We start from the raw sequence: 24,677 nt of genomic DNA on the forward strand, positions 1-24,677 counted from the left end.
ATTATCTATTCTGTTTTTAGACGTGACAGATACAAAATATGGATTTTGCCAACAGAGCTTGTTCAAAAAGAGTGCTTCATGTTACACTTCCATACATTTTCAAAATACTTGTTCCGTTACTTGCGAAGTGTTACAAGTGACATCCTTTCAACGTTCTATTCACAATGAGTTATTAAGGAGATATTTTATATACATTAAGCACGTTTCCCTTAGTGTTAATACTATTTGAAGTTATTGTTCAGTTTAACACCGATGGCATTGTGTCCGTCATGTCCCAATGATTGAAAGCAGCCTCTGGAAAACACTGATGTGATTCAGTGAAAGGACATTCTTCAGTCTGTGCACTTGTTGCTTTTCTGAAGGTGAACACATGGTGGCTCACTTTCTCAATTTTCTTTCTAAACTCGACCAACTACTTGTAGGCCATCAGGTGGACTAGTGAATATGTAGTTTTTAAACTTTGTCTCTCATCTAGGGACCATTATGAATATATTCATAACATTATGAACAGCTAACTCAAATCCCTGTTGTACAATTAAGAATATTCTTTTCAAACAGGCCAACAACTCTGACACAAGAAAACTTTGTTTCTTCAGGTGGGCATAATTCAAATTTTACTTGGGTTGTGGCTTTCTCATGCTGATTACATGAGTGTTGAGTGACAGACAACTGTCAAAGATAATGATGCTGCCGGTTGACTGATCTCATGTGACAATCAAAACAAGTGAAACGTCGGAATTCTTTCAGACCTTTATTTTGATACCAGTTGATCGGAGCACAGAATTAATCTGCCACTGGACACTTTCCTGAAAAACAAAAGAAAAAACCATTAACTTTCAACAGCTGTGGGTGTTAGAATGAAGCAGTCACAAAATATATTCTTACCAATATTTGTATTAACTCACTGTTGGCATAGTAAAATGCAAACAAGAAGTGTGAGCGGTGACGACTAGCAGTGTATGAACATGTACGATGCTTTCAACATTTCAGTTACAAGGACTTTCTAACAACTAAATAGAAAAATCAGAATCAACACTATCAAACAGGAAGGCACAACAGTAATGTTAAGAAAATAATCCCCTACCTTTTGATTTTAGTTGAAAGGCTGAGTCTTTGTATTTCAGTATGCTTTGTTTTTATAATTTTGTTGTTTCAGAGCAAGTTTCCATTGGTCTACAGAACTTTGCTTCTGAGCCTGCTGATGAGGTGTGTAGCAGAGTTTTGATCGATGTGCCGTGGCCCTTCCTGAGCGGTTTTTTGACTTCACCAGTGCATTCAAAGAAGACACTGATGTTTTAGGAGCAGGGCCATTTGTGTTGTCTTCGTTTGTCCAGTAGACACAGCCATTGGGTTCAGAGGGCCAGTAGACCAGGTTTCTGGTTGGTCTTTTCAAACTGACTGGATTAGTCGTTGCCTTCAGTGGTTGACTAGAGGTCTGTTGAAGATCAAATCTGTTCGTCCTCCGATATCCATCATTTTGGAGAACACTCCGTCTTTGTGGCCTTGAAAATTGGCGTTTTGAGTTTCTTGCAGTCATCCCTTGAGGTCTGGTAACTGCGTCGTCCGTTTGTGTCTGCGTGATTGTGGCCCGATTCTGACTGTAAGCGTCTGATGTCCTCCCCATTTTATCCGGAGCAGTCAAGACAATGTGAGTTGGATTGGTTTTCTGATATCTCGAATAGCTAATGGGTCTGCTTGAGCCAAGGGTAGAGCTGGGGGGCCTCACCTTAAAGAAGTTTGATTTGTTGGGCTGCTGTTGAGGTCCACGTTCATCACCTGTGCGAAAACCCTCATGAGTTTTCTGTGGAATAAATTTATCAGAGCTTAAAGACAAATAACTGTCATTAACAGGCTGATAGATAGCAGGAGTATAACTTAAATCCTTTGATTCTGTGTCCTTAGTGGGTTGATATGACCGAACTGTCATGGGTGGTGGTCCTCTTTGTTTATGCACATTTTTTGGAGCGTAGATCCGATTACTTGGTGTTTGTAAACTTTCATCGCGGTATTTCATAGATGGTGGCCTCTGTTGCGGTACGTCATCACTTTGAGTCACTCTTTGGAAGTCTTTTCTGTGGTTAAAGTCAACTGGTGGCGTTCGCTTTTCTAATGAAGAATCCATTGTGGTAAATTTCGCTTTTGAAGGACTTCTATTAGGGATTTTACTTGGGTAGTAGTTGAAGTCCTGAGGTTGGCTGGATGAAGGGTTGTTCGGAGATGCAGCTGCAAGGCCTTTGTGGGAAGAGTCCTTTCCATAGGATGAGCCAGCGGGAAAGTGTGTTTGTCCCCGCGGCCTGTTACCAGTTCCCTGAACATGAGGATTTTCAGAAGCTCTTTCCAAAAGGTCATCTTTCTCCCCAGGATGACCACCATTAGCCAAATTACTGGAAACATATCCCTTGGCCGCCGACTGGTGTGGGTAGGGAGCAGAGCCCAAACTAAACTCTGGGTTGTCAAAACCACGTAAAGAAGTTGGACTTGCTGGGAAGCCACCAGGATTCAGGACAGAGAGTTGTTCCTTTGGCATGTAGTAGCTGGCACCACTTTCACTCCCAACTTCGGCTGGACTGTTGTCACTGCGGTCAGTACCTTCTTGAGCAAAATTAGACCTGTAGCCCATCGAAGACTCTTCATTAAGTTTCTTCATAGCTTCTCGTGCAGTTTGAAAATGTATGCTTGCATCACTTCCTGGTGTTAAGAAGGAGACCTTCATAGATTCAATAAATCGCCTAAAGTGATTCATTGTTGGGAAACTGACGCCCTTCATGGAGTCCGGTGCGTGTTGCTTCAGCAAAAGGCCAAGGGGATGGTGGTAACCACTAGAAATTTCATACTGATGTGCAGGAGTGGGTGGGGCCTCTGAAAACTGTTGTCCGGGGTCTGGCTGCCTTTGGGCCACATCTTTTCCTGCATTAGTGAAGCCGTTCTCGTCACCTTGGTTTCTGTACTGGATGTGTTCTCTCTTCTGAGGGACCAAGTTTTGCTGCCGCCTTGCTTGTTGCTCATTCTCATAGTTTGTGTTTAAAGGTAATCCAGAATTATGCTGGGGAGAAGTTTCTGGGCTCTCATAGAGGTCGAAGGCATGTGCAGTATTGTAACCTACTGGGAAATAAACATCAGATTAATATTAGATTTTGCTTGTGTCAGCGGAAAACGCTGAACTACTCACCGTTTTGAAGAAGAAAACAAATGCAGCTGCAAAGCAGAGCATGAAACCAAGAGTCCCTGGAAAAAAAAAAGTAACAGTTGACCAGTCTGTTCTTTAATAAGCTACACTTAAAGAGCATGCAATGCAGAAACAAGGGCTAAAACAACCTACAGCAGTCAGTGTCTGACGAATTAAAAAAGGATTGATAGAAGGGCGTCACATGTTGAATCTCAGGTATGTATTGGATCTGAATACGAAGCTATTCGTTCAGAATTGTGTTGAGGTCGCTTCTACAAAACCAAACAAGCTCGAGCACGTGGCTGAATCTGAGAGTCAAATAAAACCTTCGGTTCAACAACTTAAACAAGCAGTAATGGAGGAGGAAAATAAGTCAGATAAGTGGAGGTCTAGCCCCTTCAAGCACTTATGCAAACAATACAACTCACACCACAGACTAAAATACACAAACAGAAGGAAAATGTATGGAGGCAAAGGTCAAAAACACATAGCCACATCCATATGTACCACTGAATAAAGTCAGGAAGAAAAGCAGCTTAGATTTAACAAATCAAAGTAAATTGCTGTGTGTGTATTTACCCAAATGGAGACGCCATGGCAGTGAGTTCAACCACAGAGTCCAGTGGCAGAGACAGCAGCAGACAGTTAATTAGAACCGCCAGCTCAGACAGTAATCACTCATACTATGTCCTGTCTTTATTCAGGCAGTTTGACAGCAGAAAAAAAATAGGAGTGAAGTGAGGCATCAGAATGAGTTCACTCTGGTTGAAATTAGTTGATTGAAGGCAGCCTGTGTCTTGGGAAAATCAAACCAGTGAGAGAAGAGTGGGCGGAGCATTCTTTCAGAGACCTGTGGTCACAGAAACTTGTGTCTTGCTTGCAGCATATGCCAAACCCTGGACAACCTCAGAAAATGTTCAACACAAACATGAATAAAACCAAGCAGAGTGACTCAGCTGTAATACTAAACAGGCCTCAGCACTTTCTCTGGATAGTTGTCAACAAGTGGGCAACTTCACGAGGATATTCTCTTTCACATATCACCTTTCACCTGCCCGCTCTACCCATCTGCTATCTCACAGTTTATATTTTCTCCTGTCTGTCGTTCTCCTGTCTATTTCATCATCTTCATCTGAGAGCACCATTATAATACCTCAAATGAATCCAAAAATATTTTTTTGGGTGTCCCTGGTTCCTGTCGTGATGAGTTAGTGATAGCTGCTGAGAGCCTGCCAGCTCCCTGAATTAATGATGAGCTGTGTTTGCTGTTCAGTGACAGGAAATGGAAAAAGTTCACGGTGCAGGGAGAGAGCCATGCCATCGAGCTGGCTTTGAAGATGGACATAACACAGAAACACTTTCAGAGGAAATGCCAGCAGGTTGTATTCGCCAAATGGTTGAGCCGGGTAAAATTACACAAAAGGGCAAAGGCTGGTAGGTGATCATTTAAGTGTTTGTGAGTGGAAAAAAATTATCGCAAGTACTGTTTGTTTCACTAATTTGGATGTGCGGCGTTTGCAAGCTGTGACTCTTTTCTTGCTTATGAACAGAGGAAATGTTAACTGTGGTTATGAAACGTGTTCAAACAGAATTTTCCTTTACAACCATTTATTCCCCACTGTATAAACCCACTCCGATGACTCACTTTGTCCCTGTGCACCTTCAACTCAGACACTAAACTCTGTTCTGGGAATCGACACAATTGAAATGTGTTTCTGATCTTACTGGAACCTAAACAAAATGTTTCTCCTATGAAAGGAAATTGCAGAATTGCGAGATAACTCTTAGCAATTCTTTTTTTCTTTTAATTCTAGTAGCTATCAAACAAGCTTGAGACCCTTGTAAATACTGTTAGTCTTAATTGATTCATGTAATCTTACAAAAGACTCCAAAGTAACCAAGGAGTTCTTTAAGGTAAGAATTTATTTGTAGTTTTATTAGAAATATTCATAAATGGAACTGTCATTTCCAAGCAGATGAACATCATCACAACAGTGGTTCCTCAGATCCATGAAGTTTTTGGGGTACTTTTGGGTTTGTGCCTTCACTTCCAGTGCAGTGTGAATGCAGTTTCGTTACTTTGAACATCTGCAAAATCACAAAAGCACTTTTCCTTTTCCTACAAGACAAACAACCGTGAGAACACAAAAGAAATCAACCCTCTGCTTCCGCTTGTGTGTTTAGATGAGTCCTGCAGTGGTTTGGAAATGAATTTGAATGAAAGCAGCAACAACCCATGGGATGGAGAAGAATGCGATGGATTTTCATTGTTTCCAAACAGCCTCTCTCTGAAGGTAGGCCCTCTCATAGGACAGATCAGTCACATTAAACTTTTCAGCAAATAAAAAGAGCGTGATGAGCTAACCCAGAGAAAGAGTTTGGCTTCGGAAACTGCAGCTGTCCTCTGCAAGCACCCAGCGATGAGATCATATCTGTTACATAACACGAAAATTTGACTCTACTGTGGACATACAGTATGTTCAGTTTGTTTTAGGGTGGCTGATAACAGTTGATTGCAACTCATTCAGCTTTAGCATACATACATATACACTATATATCAATTTTATTTACATAACTAAGACTACTTGCAACAATGCTATATTCGCTGAGTTGTAGATTTGTTTTGGATTCACATTTTGCCCAAAAAGTAAGTAAGTGCAGTTTTGGCATTATTTGCACCAATGATCTAGTCGAGCGCCTCTCCTTATAAATGGTGCCTCAGTATGTTTGGAGAAAAACAGGAGCAGGCTGTTTACATTATGGTTCCTCACAAAGTGTGAAAGTTGGAACTGACCCCGTGCATGTCTTAGTGACTAAAATAACATCAGTGACTCATCTTATACAGCTAGAAATTTATTGAGAAAATATATCAAACTTTCAGGATTGAAATTACTTAATTTTTTTCCTCTTTGGTATTTTCATTTTCAACAAATGTTTCAACACCAAATTCCTTTTTTCCTGATATTACAGGTTCCAGAATTGTTTGAATACAATATGAACGAAAATGTGAAAATAGATTATCTGTTTCCAGATAAACTTTTGAAATGTAAAAATGAATTCATCGATTTTTTTTCCCCTTCACCCTTTTATTCAATTTGTTTTTCCACAGATCTTCCAGTATTTAGACCTACAAGACTTGCTGAACTGTGCAGAGGTTTGTTGCTCATGGAAATCTATCATCCAGTCGAACACACTGTGGAGTCAAGTGAGTCCCGATAAACTGCTGCTTGTGTTCATTTCTTTAAAATACTGAAAGCTCCACTTTAACACCACAGAAAATAAAATGTGCCCCAATTTCTTCACTTTTTAGATCAACGTTTCTGTGGGGAAAGACTGGATAACAGACAGTACAATGAAGAAGATTCTGCAGAATTACCGCATTTTTGTCACCCACCTCAACCTACGAGGCTGCACATCTCTGAAGTGGCGCAGCCTAAAATGCATCAGTGAGTCTTGCTGATTCTATTGTATTTGTTTGCTCCTCTTAAAGCTCTTTAATGCAAAACACCCATGTTTCTCTTATGTGTTCAGTGACCAATGCTAAATGTTAATGTTAATTAAGAGTAATTGTAAACACAGAGTTTGATGAGAGAAAAACAAAAAAAAAAAACAAAAAAAAACAAAAATAGTTTGTCCATCTGATGCAGACTGTTCTACAATATTGAAAGGCTGTGAATTAAGAGTAAAGTAGTAACTGTTTCAAAAACAAATCACAGATTATATGTACATGTTCATTTAAATCAGGAAAGCCTGATGATCTCATATTTTTTGGGCTTCCTCAAGTGGCTTGGCTCCAGCTCCTCCTCCAGCTCTGCCTGGAGTTCCTGCGCTGTGTTCGTCTGGTCCTCATTCACTCGGTTGTGCAGTCGGTCCTTTGGACAACCCCTGTTGTAGGAATGTACATACTCCTCCACACTTTCTCCCACATGCTGAAGGGGAGCGTGACACTGCAGGCCCGAGTGCCTGACCGCAGGATGCAGACGGAGCCAGTACACCATATAATGGATGCTGAACAGAGAACGCAGCATTGGTTTTTAGTCATATATTAACTTGAAAAGGTGTTCAGAATGGTTTTAAAGCAGAGGAACTCACCTGTAGTCACACATCCACGGGTTTCCTCCTAGTCTGAGCTTTGATAAGAAGTAGAGGTCTTCAAGAACCCCGTGTTGAATGAAATGCAGACCGTTGTCTGACAAGTCCAGCTCACGAAGATGCAAGAGCCCAGACATGGAACCTGGGTAAGAGGGGGAACGATTAAGATACATTTTCATGTGATGATGAAACTAAATACTCAATTAGAATTAGCCAGATGAAGTTAAAACAACCATGACACTCTGGATTTTTTTTTTAGATGTTTCTGAAAGACTTCTACACAGTCATTATGTAATGTAACTATCTCAGCTATTTCCTCCATGAATAACTGTAATGCTGTATACACAAACACGGCAGAACGTCTCTGAAAAGATAAACGGGGGAACAGAAGTCTGCAGCAGTTGTGTAACTGTTCTTGACCTCTTGGCTCTTCATTTGTCATCCATCATAATAACGCAAGGCATGTTTTTTCATCCTGAACATTTCTGATCTATTGAGAAATGAACACTGTATCGTACGCATTCAGTTTGATTGGTATTTATTCTAACATAATATCACTTTATGGATTTACCTGTGTCAAGATGCTCCATGCGGTTATGACTGAGATTAAGCATCCTGAGACTTCTTGCGCCGTTAAAACTTTTGGCTTTGAGGTGTCTGATTTCATTATGAGACAGGTCGACATGCACGACATCCTCTGGAATACCTGCAGGCACCTCAGTCAGACCTGGAGATGAAAAGGAAACCTTTATGGAAGTGTTTACCCAAATGCATCACATTATTTATATATCCGCCATAAAAGGTATGTTTGCATCATGTTGCACGTGCTCTGCTGGGAAGGGGATAGATTTTTCTTATGAATTATTTGTTTCTTCTGACCAATACCTTCTTATATTCCAAGTACAAAATAAATACTTCAAGAATGACTTATTGTTTACTGGAATTTTACTATAAAAGCCAGGCCTCTTCCAAGTGCACATTTTCTAAACAAATCACTTAATTTAGTCTCCTGGTAAAAAAAAAAAAAAAAAAAAAAAGCATTTTTTTTCTGCCAGATGGGTTATTTCTTTGAATTTTATAGGGTGACAAGCAACTACATGAGATTAATCAGGAGTGGAGGAAGCAAAGGACAGAGCGCTGAATAAAAACATATGGGCGACCAGATGTATATGTTTTGCTCTTCCTGCTCTATGCCATAAAAAATCTTTGATAGATGGAGGTTTAGTCATTCCAGTCATGCGCTCAGTGATATTTAATCATGAACATACATGCTCTCAGACACAAGTTATATAAGAGGCACGTGTGGCGAAATGTTCAAACTGCATTGAGTTGTAAGTTAGAGCCAAACAGTATGTCTGACGAAAACAAACACCGCTTACCTCGGTTACTGCAGTCCATCCGAACTTCAGGGAAAAGATAGGTGTGGCACACTACGGTGGCGTCCGATTTGCCTCGGATTGAACTGGGCTCCAGAGGTTTTGCCGGGTCCGTTTGGTTGCTGGTCGGGTCTGGCTCCTGACAGAGTAACTCAGGATTAATCTGCTTCAGTCTGATGTTTTTTAGCCTGGTAGGCTCTGCACACCTAGCAGGAGAGACATAAAGAATTGTTTTTTATGTTGTCCTTGTGGAGTCAATGGATAGATCTGTACTGTGAGATGCTTGAATTCACTTACTTAGCATAATTACCAATGTGACGGTTGCTTGGAACCTGAAGAGTGCGAATGAGACTCTCCATTCCACAGAGACAGATCCAGGGATTGTCATATAAACGCAGGTACCGGAGGTTTGGAATGGGAATCAGAGCCTCCTCGCTAAGTGTTCCCAGCTGGTTGTGCTGCAGCAGGAGAGTTGTAAGCTGTGTCAGGCCCTCAAAAGCCCCTTCCTCCACCAGAGAGATCTGGTTCTGCTGCAGGTCCAGACTGGTTAAACCCTCATATCCCAGGAAGGCCCCATTGCGGAGGACTTTGATCCGATTGCGGGCGAAGAGGAGGTGCTTGGGCTCTTGTGACCATGTTTTCGAGTCCGGAATGGCGTTGAGGCGACGACCCTGACAATCCACAAAGACGTCTCCAGCTTCGACTGACTCTGAACAGCTGGGTGGCGATCTGCCGTGACGCCCAACGCCTCTCACTCTGACAATTTCCAAAACACAACAAGGTCCATTTCCAGCTGGTCAAAGCCTATTACAGGTTGTGAGAGTGTGAAGGATGGATTATATAGATGAAATTCATACCTGTCACGTGCAAGTTTATGTCTCGCTCCTTTGAGGCCTCTGCCTTTTCCTGGCCTTCTCATCTCAATGGATGGGAGGAGGAGCAGGAGCAGGGAGGCGAAGAGGAGAGAGGCGGTCACACGCATCCTGAGCCCTGCAGCGATCTTTCCAGGAGGAGGAGGAGTTTTGGGTCAAAGCTGGAACTTGTAATGAAAGGTCCTGAAGCTTGAAAACAGAAGAAAAAGGTTGAAGGGCATCAGTGTTATTGTTGTTACTGCTGCTGTGGAACATATGACCACTACGTAGGACACAAGAACCCTGTCCATACACTCAATGTGTCTTTACATGAAGGGACGCTCTCATCAAGCTTCTTGTTTCTTAGTTTAAATATGATAAAATAATGTGGAATACTATCTATCCTAATTAGATGGTTACCATAGTCTAAAGCTCAATGATTCTGCTTTTCGCTAATTTAGTCTCTTTTGTTCCAGGTGAGTGCAGAAATCTCCAGGAGCTCAATGTGTCAGAGTGCCAAAATGTAACTGTGAGTAAAGATTGTGAAGTGTGACCACGATGTGTCCCAAATCCCACTGAAAATATTTCATCTTCATATCTCCTGTGTATATTTTCTGTTAGTCTTTTTTTCCCCCTTTTATTGACACAGAGATTAAGAATTAATTATTGGTAACTGATTTTTCATACAATACAACTTAATCTTGTATTAAAGACATTCCTGAGACATTTCCCTCTGCTCTATAACAGGATTTAATGATTCAGAGGATTGTGGAGGACTGTCCCTCTCTGCTCTACCTAAACCTCTCTTGCACCCTCATAACAAATGAAACTCTGAAAGAACTTTCCAGGTAAACAACAGAAGTTCCCAGGCTTTCTGTCTACTTTAGTTTAGTACTCTCACTTCAACTCAGATATGATTAAATATGTTTTGCCTTATGCTCATTTCATTGGCTTCCTGCCACTATGTTTCCAGAATGTCCACATTTGTTTTAGTCCACTTTTAGCTCACTGTTGGTTTGTATAATGTGTAATCAGAATCAGTGATGGTCAATGTAAACTACATTTTTTCCGAGGAACAAATGCGGTATTTGCAACCCCTTGGATGTATAATTTGATTATATTGATCTCTCTCCAGTGTATTCGGGTATGTGTTGTATTTTGATGGTGGTGTCTTTCTTCAGGAATATCTAATCAAACAAAGTTCCATTTGTTAAAGAAAACTACAAAAACAGACAGAATCTGCTTTAAAAAAAAAAAAAAAAAAAAACACTAACTGTCTTTATTTTCTTTCACACAACAACTGATTTTGAACAGAAACTGTCTCAACCTACAGTACCTGAGTCTGGCCTACTGCTACAGGTTGACAGATGAAGGCTTTATCTACCTGCGGACAGGAAAGGGCTGCTCCAATCTCTTCCACCTCAACTTGTCTGGCTGTACACAGGTTGGTGGGAAAACTCCTCTCAGTGTGGGCTCGCCTCCGAGCAGATCGTTGCCTCCTGAGTCAGTCTTGGATAAATCCAGTCACCTCGGTTAGTTTCCACGTGCCTGCTCTTGTTTCACGCTGGGTAGCTTTTGCGTGCAGTGAGAGCTCAGATCGAATGGTTTGGGCTCTGAAGGCAGGCAGCGTAGGGGCAGGAGGAGGGTTGGGTTTATACAATCAACTTAGGACCACCCACTCAACATGTGTATGTTCCAAAACACAGCACATGTACTGCAACATGAAAACCCACTTTCCCTTGGGAATGTGTGTTAGTTTGGCTCCAGATGCACGGTCTGACTTTACGGGCCCCTGAAAACTTGAAGGGCAAAGGAAACTGCTTCCAGGAGAGAGACTCAGATCCCAGCTCACATTTTCCCCCCTCTCTCTCTTTCTCTCTCTCTTCACCAAGATGACACTAAATGGCTTCAGATATGTTTCTGCTGGATGCTCGTCACTCAAAGAGATTGTAATAAATGACATGCCCACCCTGTCGGATAGCTGTGTCTTGGTAAGTGTTCAAATTTCTGGATCATTTCAGGTCGCAGTCACTGATGAGGAATGTTAAATCCACAGCCAAAAAAATAAGGAGCGAATTAAAGGAGTGTTTGTTTTGCCACCTCCAGCATTTATTGCTCCCCACACCCTTAACCCTTAGCTCTTCTCTGACAGGCCCTACTGGCCAGATGTCGCTGCCTGTCGGCCATTTCTCTGTTGGATGCTCCTCATCTTTCCGACATCGGTCTCAAAGCCATCGCCGAAGCAGCCGAACTGAAGTCTTTCAGTACAGAGGGTGAGATCACTCAGTGCAGCATAAACCTTTTTCCATACACATAAAAAAATTGTAAGACCGGTCCAGTTATTCTCTCTCTCCTATACCTTGCCGTGCGCTTTAGGCAACAACCAGCTGACAGATATGAGCTGGAGGGCTCTGTGCAGCAGCTCGCCCGGCCTCCGCAGGCTCCACGCTGCACAATGCCCCAGAATGACAGATGCCAGCCTCAGATCTATGGCCACCCTGAAACACCTGCAGTATCTGGACATCTCACTCTGTAGCAGGTGTGTTTGGGTTGGACAGCTGTTGTCTCAGACTCTTCTTTCATTAAGCAGCCTGGCGTATTGTTTGTGTTCAGGGTGAGTGATGACGGGATACGGTATTTGACCGAAGGTGCCTCAGCCGGGACACTGCGAGAGCTGAACGTCAGTCAGTGCAGTTACGTGACTGACATTTCAGTCATGATGATCGCACAAAGGTATGCTCAGACCCTCCCTTCTCTTCTACTCCAGAGCACATTACATCTCTGTAGAGCTACTTCCTTATTTCTAAACTTCAGTCCGACCTGCAGAAACCTTCTGTAACCTGTGTGCACAATTTTATCAGGCTGAGTGAACTTTGCCACCTCAACCTGAGTTACTGTGAGAGGCTGACAGACGAGGCCATGGAGCAGCTGAATGGCAGCTCTATCTGCTCCCTCGACATCAGCGGTTGCAACATCCAGGACGAGGTAACGTGGGCACGCTCGCTCTTGCCTTCACTTGTTCCCGAAGAATGTATGTCTGACTTTTGTGAGGAGCAGTCTGTAAATTAATGTTTGTTGTTTTTAGGGACTGATTCATCTCAAGGGGATTCACTTGAAGAAGCTGGTTCTTGCTGAGTGCGTTCATGTCACGGACGTTGGCATTGAGGTACACATCTGTAGAGTATCACCATAGTGTTTAAATGTTTTATTTTCCCATTATTAATACTCATCCATCTCACAAAGTTAACATTTCTTCACAAAGCTCTCTTATGTTGGACAGAGGCTTTGCAAGAGCATGAGAGACCTGGAGCATGTTGATGTATCTCACTGTGCAGCTCTGTCTGATGCAGCTGTCAGATCCTTCTCATTTTACTGCAGAGGTCTCATCTCACTGCGGATATCAGGTTGCTCCAAGGTATAAACACACACAAACACTTCCACAGGCTTTCAATGTTTCATATGTCTTTTATCTTGTAAGTTCAAGCCCTGTTTTCATCTCCTCTATTCTCTGGCTTCAGATGACAGACGTGGCAGTGCAGTATCTGACATGTGGAGCTCAGTACCTGCGAGAGCTCGATGTGAGTGGCTGTGTTCTTCTCACCGATCGATCAATAGGGCACTTAGAGCGAGTGTGTCCTCCACTCAGATCCATCACCATGGCCTCCTGCTGTGGCATCTCCAGGTAAGAATAAAACTCACAACTCACCGTGCTTCTTGCTGTACAAAGATGCAGAGTGAAGGAGGTGAACAGTGACCATGTGTTTCCTCAGGGTGGCTGCTCGGAAGCTGCAGCCACGTGTGGCACACTGGGAGCACAGCACCGACGACCTCCGCTCCTGGTTTGGGCACAATGGGAGCCAAATGGAGCGTTCAGTCACATAACCCTTGAAGGCAATGCTATTTGGGAAAATGGTGGAGTGGCACAGAGTCCTGACAGCAACACAGATCCATGAAATGAAAAGTACATAAATGTGTTTTTTATCCTTTATCTGTGGGCTTGTTGTTAAGATTGATGGTCTAGAAAAGTGTTTTTCAGTTTTTTTTTGTCTTCAAATACATTGGAATTGTTGTGAACCTGAGTTAAATATGTGATGACTCACCCGGCGCTCCAGGGTGTTCTCTGCCTCAGCATCCAGTAGAAATGCATCTGAGGGGATGTTTCCACTTCAACAACTCCAGAGTTCATCTTGAACTGGCGGGACTGTGTCATGCACAATTAGCTGCCGAAAATATTAGCAAAATCTGGAATCAACTACGTCAATGTTTTTTTAAGTGGAATATTGTAAATAAATGGAAAGAACTGATTCTTTTGTGGAAATAAATCCTGTAGCTGAAACACTTTGCCTGTGATGATCCATCTGGAAACTATTGCACGGTTTGAAAACCCAAAATACAGAATAATAATGAAATGAAGTTTTGTCAATCTTAATTTCATCGGGGAGAGCTCGTTTTCAGCCACTCTGTCATCATTTCATAGCTCATTGATGCGTCAGAGGAATATTTGGTGCTGCTCTGTTTTGTTTTCGTACCAAAAGTCACTTTTTTGTAATCAACTTACACACTGCCTCCAAAATAATCTTCATCTTTTAAAAACTCCTTCAACATTTGCAACTGAGAGTTTACCTTAGCTTTTCTTTAAACGTTTAACAATTAACTGGACATTACTTTAGAAAGATTTGTGTCTCCAGCTTTGATTAATGAATTTCATTTGAGCTGCCTGTCTTCCGGTGCAGGTTGTGTTCATCCTAATTTATATTTTCGAGGTTTCATACTTCTGCCACAAATCATACCAAATCCATGACATTTTATGGTCGAACACAAGTATCTCTTAACAACTTCAACAGTTTGATTTCAGAGCTGGACTTTCATTGAAACGGTTTTGTTTTTAGAAAGACAGTCAGTAATAAAGTTAGACCTGTTGGTATATTTACATTAAATGTTAGATAAGAATTTATAGTTGTTACTTTCAGCGTGAGGCCTGATGCCAAAAAGCAGTGCAATGAAATACAGGACATAGGAAATTTAAAAAACATGAACAAGCTTTGTTTTTATTAATATTAACAGCATCAGTACAATGTGACAGTTCAAGCACAAACACTATGCAAAAAGTACAGTATTGTTGCAAAGTGGTATGAACAATGCTTTATTAGACACATAGAGAACATTTAATACACCAGATAATGTAATTTTTCATTTGAAACACTCTATAACCTGAGCGATAAATTAAATAATTAAGGACGGGCCAGCTTACATTCACTTTGAGGAGCTGCAGTAAAATCCTTCTCTTTCTTTTAAACCAAAGTTTGAGTGCAGTGATCCAGGATTGTGACTCGGGAAAATGCTTCCTCTCAGCCTCCAAGCCTCAGAGTCTCAAACCAGCTTTGTGTCCTCAGTGTGACGGGGCCTCTGTCTGCCTGGGCTTTAACCCAGCGGTCCACTGGAGGGTCTGCGTTCATGTATCCTTAATAAAAGGAGAAGAAAACAGAGCGGGTACATGAATACATCTGTAAGTGTTGGAGGGTTGAAAAATATGTGAAAGTGGGGTGATGTAATAATAATAATAATAAAAAAAAGAGGTGTTTACCAGTAACTGTGGTATGGCCTTCTGTGGAGTTGTTTACTACTCCATGCAGAACAACCTCTGGGCTGATATCCACCGACACTCCACGGGCCTCCACTCCGGCTCGTAACGAGGACGGGACACGCACACTCACCGCTCCTTCATACGGCCCAGAGGAGAAACACTCACAATACAGAGCAAGAAACAGGAAGACAAGCTGTGGCTCACATTCTTCTCATACTGTGCGTTTACCTTCCTGACTGTGAAGCTCGGCGCTGCCGCCGTCTCCCACGTAGACGTCGATCCCTCCGCTGAGAGAGGAAACCTTCACCAAACTATTTGAACCATCTGCAAAAAGGAAAGCAAGCCTCAGGTGTCAGGACTTGATCAGATACGATCCACAGGTTACTTTACAGCCAGTTCACCTGCTTACCGATCACTGTATCTCCAGACTGGTTCTTCACAGTGGTGTTTCCTTTAAATCGTTACAAACACAAAGTCAGGATTAACTAAACCAGTCACCAGTCGAGGGTTTACTAAGTAATCTATATCACTTATAGAAAGACAGTGAAAAGCTTGGCAGAGGAAAAACTTTCTTACAAACTTGCATCAGTGAAGTTAACAAGATAATTATTTCCATGGCACTAAGAATAAAAGGTGTGTCATTTCCCATCATGATGATGTGTTCCTTAAGTCCATATGGAGGTTTTTCTTTCTCCACATCTAACCTGACTCATAGTCATTCTAAAGAGGAAAAAACAAGTTGATAAACTGATCAAAAACACATTGCAGCTAAATCAGCTCTGCTAGAATTTCGCCCGGGCATTCTTGATGTGCCAACGCTCAGCATTACTCAACATGTTAATCTGGTGCAGCTGTGTGGGGATTAAAGGTGTCCAACGCTATTGTCTGGGTGTAAAGTTTTCTCCTCAACATGGTCAAATAAAGACTGACTCATTTTCAGACCTTTCAATTAAACTGAGGAATTTAATCCTCTCTTTCTCTCTAAATATTTTCTTTATATTCCATCTACCTTAGCTCAGTTTTGTTTTTCTCTGCACCTGGTTTGGCTAATGACATTAAAAAAAAAAAAAAATCAAGAGCAGATAAATATTTCAGTGTGCATTAAAAGAATCTGTGGCTAGCCCTCACCGTGCACGTGGCCCAGCTCCACCCTCCCAGAGCAGGAGGACACACAGCTGGACTCAGCATAGATGGCTTTGACCTTGAGAGGGCCGTGCTCTGTGGAAACGTCCATGCTGGTGCCCTGCAGCTTCTTCACGTCCACCGCCTGCAGGTGATTCCAGCAGACAGGTGCTGCATGATTTAAATTTTAAACTGTTCTCAGCTCAATCTTCTCATCAGAAAGGGTTACATAAAGCCCTACATGTGTCAGGCTGCTGCTGCCCCCTAACGGCCGTTGAGTAGAAAAGCATGTATGTGGTCGCTTACACCGTCTCCTCGTGCTCTGATGCTCACATTGCCGTGAATGGTGCCCGCACCTGTAACACGTCCTCCACATGACTGCACCTCAACGTGATGACCCTGGGACATAACAGGAAAACATGAGAGGACAAGCAGGATGTATCAGAATGTCCAGGCGTGGCATCCATCACCTCCTATTTACGATATTACCCTCATGAGACCTCACTTCATTTTTGTTATTAGTTATTTATTCTAGCTGAATGAGCCTTACTGTACTGAAAGACGACATCCCGGGCTTTCAGGTGACAAGTCAGCCTTGTAGTTATTTCTCATTTGTGTGTTTGTGTGTTTTTGAAGGAAGAACATGCAAAAACTGCCGTTTGGCACTCTTTGCATCAGGCATCCATCAAGAGTGCAGAATACTTCTTTGTGAATGTCAATACATTCAACATATCGACAATACATCAAAATTTTTCCATGCTTGTCTTTTATAGCTTCATTAACAATAAACACTATATATAACAGAATAATCAGATGCTATATCATACTACCAATCTTCCTGTATTTCTTATTTATTATTGCATGTTTCTTTTTCTTCCCTCTTTTTCCTCATTAGTATTACATAGTTATTACTGCATTCACTGCACTATTTCAGTTGTATTGTGCTGTTGTGACATTACTATTTTCCAACACAGGATCTAAAAGACACAGTATATCTATCTCGCTATCGACACTTAGAAAAACTACGATTTTCAAAAATTTAGTTTCATATCCCGGATAAAGGTCAAAACATACTTTTACATCAATATTCAAATTTATAAGAAATTCAACCTGCCACTTTTTTTTTATTCTCAGGAGGTGAACGTGATCTGAGTTGATTCCTGCTGCCAACGTGCAAAAGGCAGGGTGTGTCCATCACAGTACTAACACAGAGAGATGCTCAATCTCACATCCACTTCTGACTACAGGCTGTTTAGGGACACCATATTAACTCCATCCATAAAGACCCCAATACTGAAATGAAATCATTAATGATTAATCATTGTTAGATGGAGAATACTTGACAATGTGTGTCACAGATTATGTGGTTTCTGTCCTCTCCTGAAGTCAGCTGAGACCAGGTTTTTCTTCTGTTTTTAACATGTTTACGCCAAAGCCAGGTCATGATGATGGCTGACAGTTGAACAGAGCATGTTGTTTTACTTATAGTATCACAGAGTCTGTAAGGTTTTTTTTTTTTTAACTTTGCAGTATTAGTTTAAGCAGGTGATGATAAATTACACACTCTTTAAACACTTTGTGTATTACAAAAACTTTAAAAAGTATTGTTTTGTTTCTTTGTGGTCGTATTAAAAGACTGCAGAGATCACCGTGGCTGTATCAGTTACCTTTACAGCTGCTTTGATCACCCACCTTCACAGAGTGCAGCAAACAGTGGCCTCTTTCTATTTGCACCTTGCAGATGTCACACTCCATTTTTCTCACTTGCACGCTGCCTTCCCCCTGAGCAGTGATGAAGAGATCTGACAGAAGCACAGGTGAGATTTCAAAAACACATCAGAACCAGCGGGATGAGGCATGGAGCATCTGACACTCACTGCTTTTAATCGGAGCAGCCACTTCGATGGACAGGTCTCTGTCCACCTCCAGAGCAGAGATGAGCAGCTCCCTGCTCTCCTCATCGTAGCGGACGTGGAGCCGGTCCGGGCCGGCCTGCTGCTGCTCCGTGCCCGCCGGTCCGTTCACCGCGATGAAGGCCCGGTCCGCCTCGGGGAAGGCGTGCGGGTCCAGCGGCTGGATGGAGAGGCTGCAGCCCAGCTGAGCCCGCACCGTGGTGAAGGGGCTCACCGTCAGAGCCCACTGCCCGGGACGAGGCGGCTTTCCGTGTGAGGAAGAGGATGAGGAAGACGACCGAGAAGGTCCGAAGGGGGTCAGAGGGCGGCGGCAGCGGAGGAGCGCGGCGGCCCCCCGCTGGGCTGCGGCTCTGCAGAGCATGGCGGTCAGCTGGAGGTGAAGCAGCGGCTCATCAACCCCGCTAGTGTCGATACAACTACACCAAAACCCCGTGTCATTCAGCCGACATGCACCGTCCGCATGTTTACATCACTGCAGCCATGTGCACGACAACACGCCGCACTTCCGGTGCGCGCTTTCAGAATAAATGTTCAAGGAAAAGTGCATGTTTGGTGTCAGACAAAAGGAAATGTAATACATTGATTTACAAGGGCCAGATTGTCCGAACTGCAGGGCGTGTGCAGGATTTCCTCTACATCGTCACCAATTTTTAATAATGGAAACAAGTGTTAAAACCAGGGGTGTCCAATATAAGGCCCTTGGGTCAAAACAAGCCCACAAGAGGCTGCAACCGGCCTGTCAAGCCACCAAGCAAGTGGTACATTATATGTTAAAGAAAGCATTGATAAAAAAAACACCCATAAATTTGCTACGGAAGTTTTTTGAACATTTTATTGTATTTTGCACAAGGCGTTCTGAATATTGGCTTTGTGTTGACATTGCAGTAATTTTGTGTGGTTTCTTGAAAATATAGACCTTTTTTTATCATGCATAAACCACAACAAATAAAAACTTTGATAACCTTGAGGTTATCATGGTTGTATGCAGCCTCTGAACTAAAACGTATTTGACAACCCCTGTTTTAAACTAGCTGCTCCACTGCACGGCGCAATGTAAAGTATTAGCATTAAATTGCATATATGTTATTATTTTATCCAGGCAAATGAATTATATTATGCTGTTACATGGTGAATCAGACTCCAGCGACTCTTTAAATCAAAGCTTTTCCTCAATGGTAGCTCACTGAACACACTGTACAATCCACACTCCAAAATAATATCTGAGAAGAGATCAGTTTTAAACAAAACCAGACACATTTTCTGCCTTTAGTTTGCAAGTTTGTTTGAGCTGCTGTGCTGAAGGTAACAGTCCATGTAACTATGGCAGACTTGACAAACCGGATGTGTTTTCTTGTGTAAATTCAGAGCCGCCCCCCTTTTGGCTTTGACCAATCCGTAGGCTGATTTGAATACGCTTGAACTGACGTTTGTCTCGCAAAAGCTGCTGGGTAATTGAGTTTCTCCTGGCTACATCTGTTCACCTCGGACTTTCTTAGGAGATGTGTGATCATACAAAAACTTGCAGGACATGAGATCCAGAGGTTTGGGTTGAAGATCACTGCCCTGAAATATAGGGGGTTAAAGTTTTCTAACAATAAGTTGTTATAAGCATCCTTTAAAACGTTGATTAAAACGTAAAGTCAATCTCTGGTAATATTATTAGATCTCCTGCAAACTGTTCAAAATGACACACATTTCATTGTCTGTGGTTAAAACCTTCTCTGTATGTTGTGTAATGCTCCTTCAAAGTAACATTATTAAGAACCACTGCCCTACAATATAATGTGTTATTTGCAAAATATATTCACTAAATATGTCTGAACAGACCTTTTGCAGTGATTTTCTGTGTATAGTACAGATGTTCAAGATTTATTTATTTATTATTATTATTATTATTTATTTTTTTTTTTTTTGCTTTTACCTTTTTTATGATGAATGCATCAATGAAGTGCAAACACTGGGAATTTCGAGATGCATTGTTAAAACAAGAGCCAATAAATGTTAATGCTGCTATAAATACAAAATTGACAACTATGTCAAAAAGCAGTCAACTGTTTGTTCATATATGCTGCAGCTGTTAGCAAATACAGCCACTTGTCCAAAGGGTTTAAGCATTCTTAGATGTGGTGGCTCCACCTTCAACTGTGTCCTCTGACTTTTTAACTTTAGCATTTTTTTACATTTAGAGATTTCAGACAGAAAATACAAAAACAAGCTTTCAAGTAGCTGTCTTTATTATTTCTTCACATACATAACCAAATTATAAAAACACCGTCTCAGATAGTTTGTATTAACTATCAACTGGTCTTCCAGCACTGTGATAAAAAACATCCCTGCCACTGCAGATTCACTCTCCCTTCATTGATAGAAAAATATCTCTTTCACAAACTTCTCACTTAAAAACACTTTTAAAGGACACAAAGAGTCAGGAATATGATTTTTTGTTTCCAGTATGTACATCCTCAGTTCATGTCTCCTCATCCTGTGAAGAAACAGTATTTAAAGTGATAGAAATACCACAAGGCGGCAGCATTGTGTCAACAGCGCATAATAACGGTGTGCATAATACAATGACATTTTATTTCACTTGCAATGAGCATTATAGCTTATAGCTTTCAGAACCCTGGTGCTTTTTGGTTTTTTTTAATTATTTTTTTGTTTGTTTTTGTTTTTGTTTTTACAGTCAAAGCTCATGGTGCAACAAATCCCGTAGGTCTTATCATCATCCTGACTGTTTTAAACGACTGCCTGTCATTCGTGGGGTAATACTCCATGGAGATGTTGTGCCACGTGCCCCAGAAAATGCCGTCCCGGACGCCCTTGTAGCTTCCCTCGTAGTATCTCCCGTTGAGGTTGGCGGCCATGCAGGCGTCAAACCACCAGCCGGAGCTGTAGTAGGCCCCGCAGTTCCCGGACGGGTAGCGGTCGTTGTCCCGGTCCGGGGTCGTGAACGCCCTGTTGTTGTGGTCGTACTGCTTGTTGAAGCGCAGAGCGTCGCCCGCCGTGCCGGAGTACCCGCCCACCGTCAGCCTGTAGCGCAGCCGCTCGCTCGCCACCCGGAACTGCGCGTACTGCGCGTGCTCCTCCACCCCGTCGAAGTCCTGCAGCTCCACGCGCAGCGTCATGTCGCGCTCCCGGGTCAGCAGGTGGATCAGGCTGTTGCCCAGCCAGAACTCCCCGCCGCGCAGCTCCCCGAACCCGGCCTGGTACTCCGCCCAGGAGCGGTTGAAGCTGACGCTGCCGTCCAGGCGGCGCTGCAGCACGGTCCAGCCGCCGCCCTCCCGCTCCATGTCGCAAAACACCGGGAAGCTCCTGCTGCGGAGGTCAGGGGTCACCAGGTACACTCCGCTTTCAGTGACTCCTCTGAGCAGGTGGTCCGAGCAGTCTCTCACCACAGTGGAAACTATTGAAGGATGAAAGTAAATTACAAAGATTTAGAAACCCCTCTTTTTTATTTCCCTCGAATCCCCTTCAAAGCCGAAAATCCCTCCTTCATTTAAGAGAGGATCTCACTAAAGTCCTGATTTTTTTTTTCATTTTACCTTGCAGGTGACATTATCATCTTACAGCTGGTATGCAGCCTTGAAATATGCTGAAGGAGGTCACGAGTGCAACGCGTCAGTGCAAACATTTTCCACCATAAAATGAGTTAGTGCTGTTGACGACAGGACCACCACGGTAGAAACACACTAAACTGCATTTCAAGCATGAAAATTCATTTTCACTGTTTGTTAGGGCAAATAAGACATGTTCATGCAGCACAACGCATGTAGAGCCTGAGGTTCACGCTTACTTTATTTCAAAAGGCTTATTTGATCTCCATTGTTGAACTGAATTAACTGATTATTATTGTATTGTCTTTCTGAAAAATAAACTCCAACAGAATTTTTTACAGCTGTCAACGTGGACATAGTTGTGGTTTTATCGTCATGACATTCACATAACGCTGCACATTTTGTGCACACATGCCGATTCTTTTTTTGAAATAACAGATGGTGTAAGATACAGAGATAATCAGACCACACATTAATAGCAATTCTTTTGTCATGAGTATTACAGTTAATCATTGGGTTCATTGTCTTAAATTACTTTTATCTCTGTTCCTCATCTATCTTCTCTTTCAAATAATACTCCTACAAATCAAGCTTACATCAGTTTTTAATCAGCTTTATTAATATTTTTTTTTGATGTTACTATAGAATAATAAATTATTTTTGTTTTTATTTTGACATTTTGCCAGACCTCTGGATTGTAATTTCACTTAACTGACAGAAACAAAGCTAGATTTACATTCTTCTGCTAAAAGACAAAAAAAATGATGCCAGTTTAACAGTCTTATCTCACTCTGTTGGTGCTTTCACATAGAAACAAAACATAATCATGAAGTAGCTACTAAAACTGTATCTCTTACCTTTAGAAGGTGTCAGTGACGGCGTGTCTGCTCTGTCAGGCCGGCTGCCCCACTGAGTATCCTCAGGGTGTGGTTTTGGATGTCTGACTGGTTGTCTCCCATTTGGACTCAGGCTATTGTTGAGGAAAGCAGCCACCTGGTTGATTTTCACTCGTAGTTCACGTGCGCTGGGAGTGGATGAGTCTGCACCCGAGGGCTTGAGGCCAGAGGTGGGAGAGGTTGTTGACCTGTAGTTAGGACTGGGGGTGGAGGTTATTTGGGAACTGGGGGAGGGGATTGTAGATGCCGGCTCCTCCACATTTTGGAGTGTGTTAGCCTGTGAGCTGGAGTCGGATTTGAGAATTAGATACGGCTTTGTGAAACCTTGATCACTGCTAGAGACGTCGCTTGGGGGCATCCTGTGCATGCTTTTAACTGGTCTTGTTGTGGTTGGGGGTGATGGTGGCTGACTGGTTGTTTGTGTCTTCAGATTAGACATAGTCCTGCTGTTGAGGCTCACTGTAAAGTCTTCATGGAGAGTGTGAAGGTTAGGAAAGGGTCCAGTTTCCAGGCTCTTGGCAGTTTTTGGATCCAGAGTTACAACTTTCCTCATGCTGGGGTTGAGCTCTGTACCCTTCGAGGAATGACTCACTTCAGCAATCTCTTTTCCAGGGCCAGCTGCAGGTGGCATGCCAGTTTGAGAGTTTTGGATGCCATCTGCAGTAGTCCAGCTGACAGCAGGAAGATCTGGGTCCAATTCAGTCTTTGAAATTGGTTCTGATTGTTCTGGTTTTGGCCTTTGAACAGGTGTTGCCTCTGGCTTGACTCTAGGTCTAATTGGCAATCTGTTTGGAAGAGGGTGTTTAGATGTTTTGTTAGATACTGCTCTGGAGACCTCATCAGGCCGAGGCTTGGGATTCAAATTAGGCCTGGGTGTTTTAAGTTGCTGATTGGTTTGGGGTGGTTGGTCAGTTTTACGGCTGACATTTGGTTTAGTCTTTAAGTCTGTCGCAGACTTTGAGAGCTTTTGGTTTGGCTTCAGCCCTTGGCCCGGCTTAGGTCTTTGGTTAATTTTAGGGTTTTTCACGCTGGGTTTTAACTTCTGATCCAGTCGAGTATTAACTCGTTCAGGTGTGATTTTTCTTCCCGGTGTTGACTCTCGATTAGATGTAGGCTTGAATGTGGGACTTTTTTCATTTTTTTCCATCTCCTCACTTTCTGGTATTCTGAGGATTGTATGGATTTCCTGGTCAGGTTTGAACTTTTGATCCTGCCATGTATTAACCTGATCAGGCGTCTTTTTCTGACCAAGTGTTGAGTGTTCTTCAGTCTCAAGTAAAGGATTTCCATCAGACTTTTTCATGGACTCAGTTACAGACTCCTGGTTGAATGTTGCTGTATTATGATTGAGTGTAAGCTTTTCATCTGGCAATGTACCAGCTTGATCAGGTGTAATTTTCTGTCCAGCTGTCAATTCTGGATTCGATGTGGGCTCAAAGCGATTGTTTTCAGACATTCCCATGGACTCAGTAACAGGCTTTTGATTAATTGCTGGGATTTTTTGACTGGGTTCAAACTTTTCTTCAGGCTGTGTCATGACTTGGTCAGGTGTAACTTTCCGCCCAGATCCTGAGTGCTCATTAGAAGAGGCATCAATTGCAGGTTTTTCATCTGCTTTCTTCATGGAGTCAGTTTGGTTGAGTTTGGTGATTTTCTTGCTGGGATTGAACATTTGATCCAGCCGTGTATGATTTTGATCAGGTGTCATTTTGTGTCCAGGTGTTGATTCCTTATTAGTTGAAGAGTCAGGTGAGGATTTTTTGTCAGGCCTTTCCATGGACTCGGTTACAGACTGTTGATTGAATGTTGGTATGTCTTGATGGGTTGAAAGCTTTTTATCCGGCAGTGTCCGAGCTTCATCAGGTTTCTGCCCTCGTGTCAACTCTGGATTGGACACGGACCCAAACGAAGAATTTTCTTCAACCCTTTCTATGAACTCATTTCTTGGTGTTTGATTGACCGTCTTGACTTTCTGATTGGATTCAGACCTTGGATCTGACCACGTATTTCCGTGATCATGTTTGATTTTCTGTCCAGGTGTTGGCTCTCCATTGAATGTAGGCTTGAATGTGGGTTTTTTGTTAAACTTTTCTATGGAATCAGTCACTGGATTTGGATACATT

General features: G+C 42.4%; 4 protein-coding genes across 4 annotated transcripts; 1 reads left to right on the plus strand and 3 right to left on the minus strand.

Moving 5' to 3' along the window:
- The first annotated feature begins 3,368 nt into the window (after positions 1-3,368).
- Positions 3,369-13,367, plus strand: fbxl13 (F-box and leucine-rich repeat protein 13). The gene is made up of 16 exons (XM_030095854.1): positions 3,369-3,382; positions 4,440-4,590; positions 6,276-6,371; positions 6,477-6,612; positions 9,962-10,014; positions 10,233-10,333; positions 10,800-10,929; positions 11,378-11,476; positions 11,638-11,758; positions 11,862-12,024; positions 12,099-12,218; positions 12,347-12,470; positions 12,571-12,651; positions 12,766-12,900; positions 13,004-13,167; positions 13,256-13,367. Exons 1-16 carry the CDS (start codon positions 3,369-3,371, stop codon positions 13,365-13,367), a joined length of 1,800 nt encoding a protein of 599 aa, XP_029951714.1.
- Positions 5,093-11,091, minus strand: LOC115392512 (leucine-rich repeat-containing protein 17-like). The gene is made up of 7 exons (XM_030097180.1): positions 10,870-11,091; positions 9,492-9,695; positions 8,932-9,390; positions 8,638-8,840; positions 7,830-7,985; positions 7,259-7,400; positions 5,093-7,174 (listed from the first exon to the last, which is right to left on the minus strand). The coding sequence occupies exons 2-7, from the start codon at positions 9,614-9,616 to the stop codon at positions 6,907-6,909; spliced, it is 1,353 nt and encodes a 450-aa protein (XP_029953040.1). The 5' UTR covers positions 9,617-9,695; positions 10,870-11,091; the 3' UTR covers positions 5,093-6,906.
- Positions 13,368-14,820: 1,453 nt separating the features above from the next.
- On the minus strand, positions 14,821-18,581 carry fam185a (family with sequence similarity 185 member A). The gene is made up of 8 exons (XM_030097186.1): positions 18,069-18,581; positions 17,884-17,993; positions 16,498-16,590; positions 16,198-16,336; positions 15,479-15,520; positions 15,298-15,393; positions 15,070-15,204; positions 14,821-14,946 (listed from the first exon to the last, which is right to left on the minus strand). Exons 1-8 carry the CDS (start codon positions 18,463-18,465, stop codon positions 14,834-14,836), a joined length of 1,125 nt encoding a protein of 374 aa, XP_029953046.1. The 5' UTR covers positions 18,466-18,581; the 3' UTR covers positions 14,821-14,833.
- Positions 18,582-20,384: 1,803 nt separating this feature from the next.
- LOC115392508 (fibrinogen alpha chain-like) lies at positions 20,385-24,050 on the minus strand. The gene is made up of 2 exons (XM_030097173.1): positions 22,516-24,050; positions 20,385-21,507 (listed from the first exon to the last, which is right to left on the minus strand). The coding sequence occupies exons 1-2, from the start codon at positions 24,014-24,016 to the stop codon at positions 20,795-20,797; spliced, it is 2,214 nt and encodes a 737-aa protein (XP_029953033.1). The 5' UTR covers positions 24,017-24,050; the 3' UTR covers positions 20,385-20,794.
- Positions 24,051-24,677: the final 627 nt, after the last annotated feature.

Source organism: Salarias fasciatus, chromosome 7, assembly GCF_902148845.1.
Source record: "Salarias fasciatus chromosome 7, fSalaFa1.1, whole genome shotgun sequence".
In the NCBI taxonomy this organism is placed as follows: domain Eukaryota; kingdom Metazoa; phylum Chordata; class Actinopteri; order Blenniiformes; family Blenniidae; genus Salarias; species Salarias fasciatus.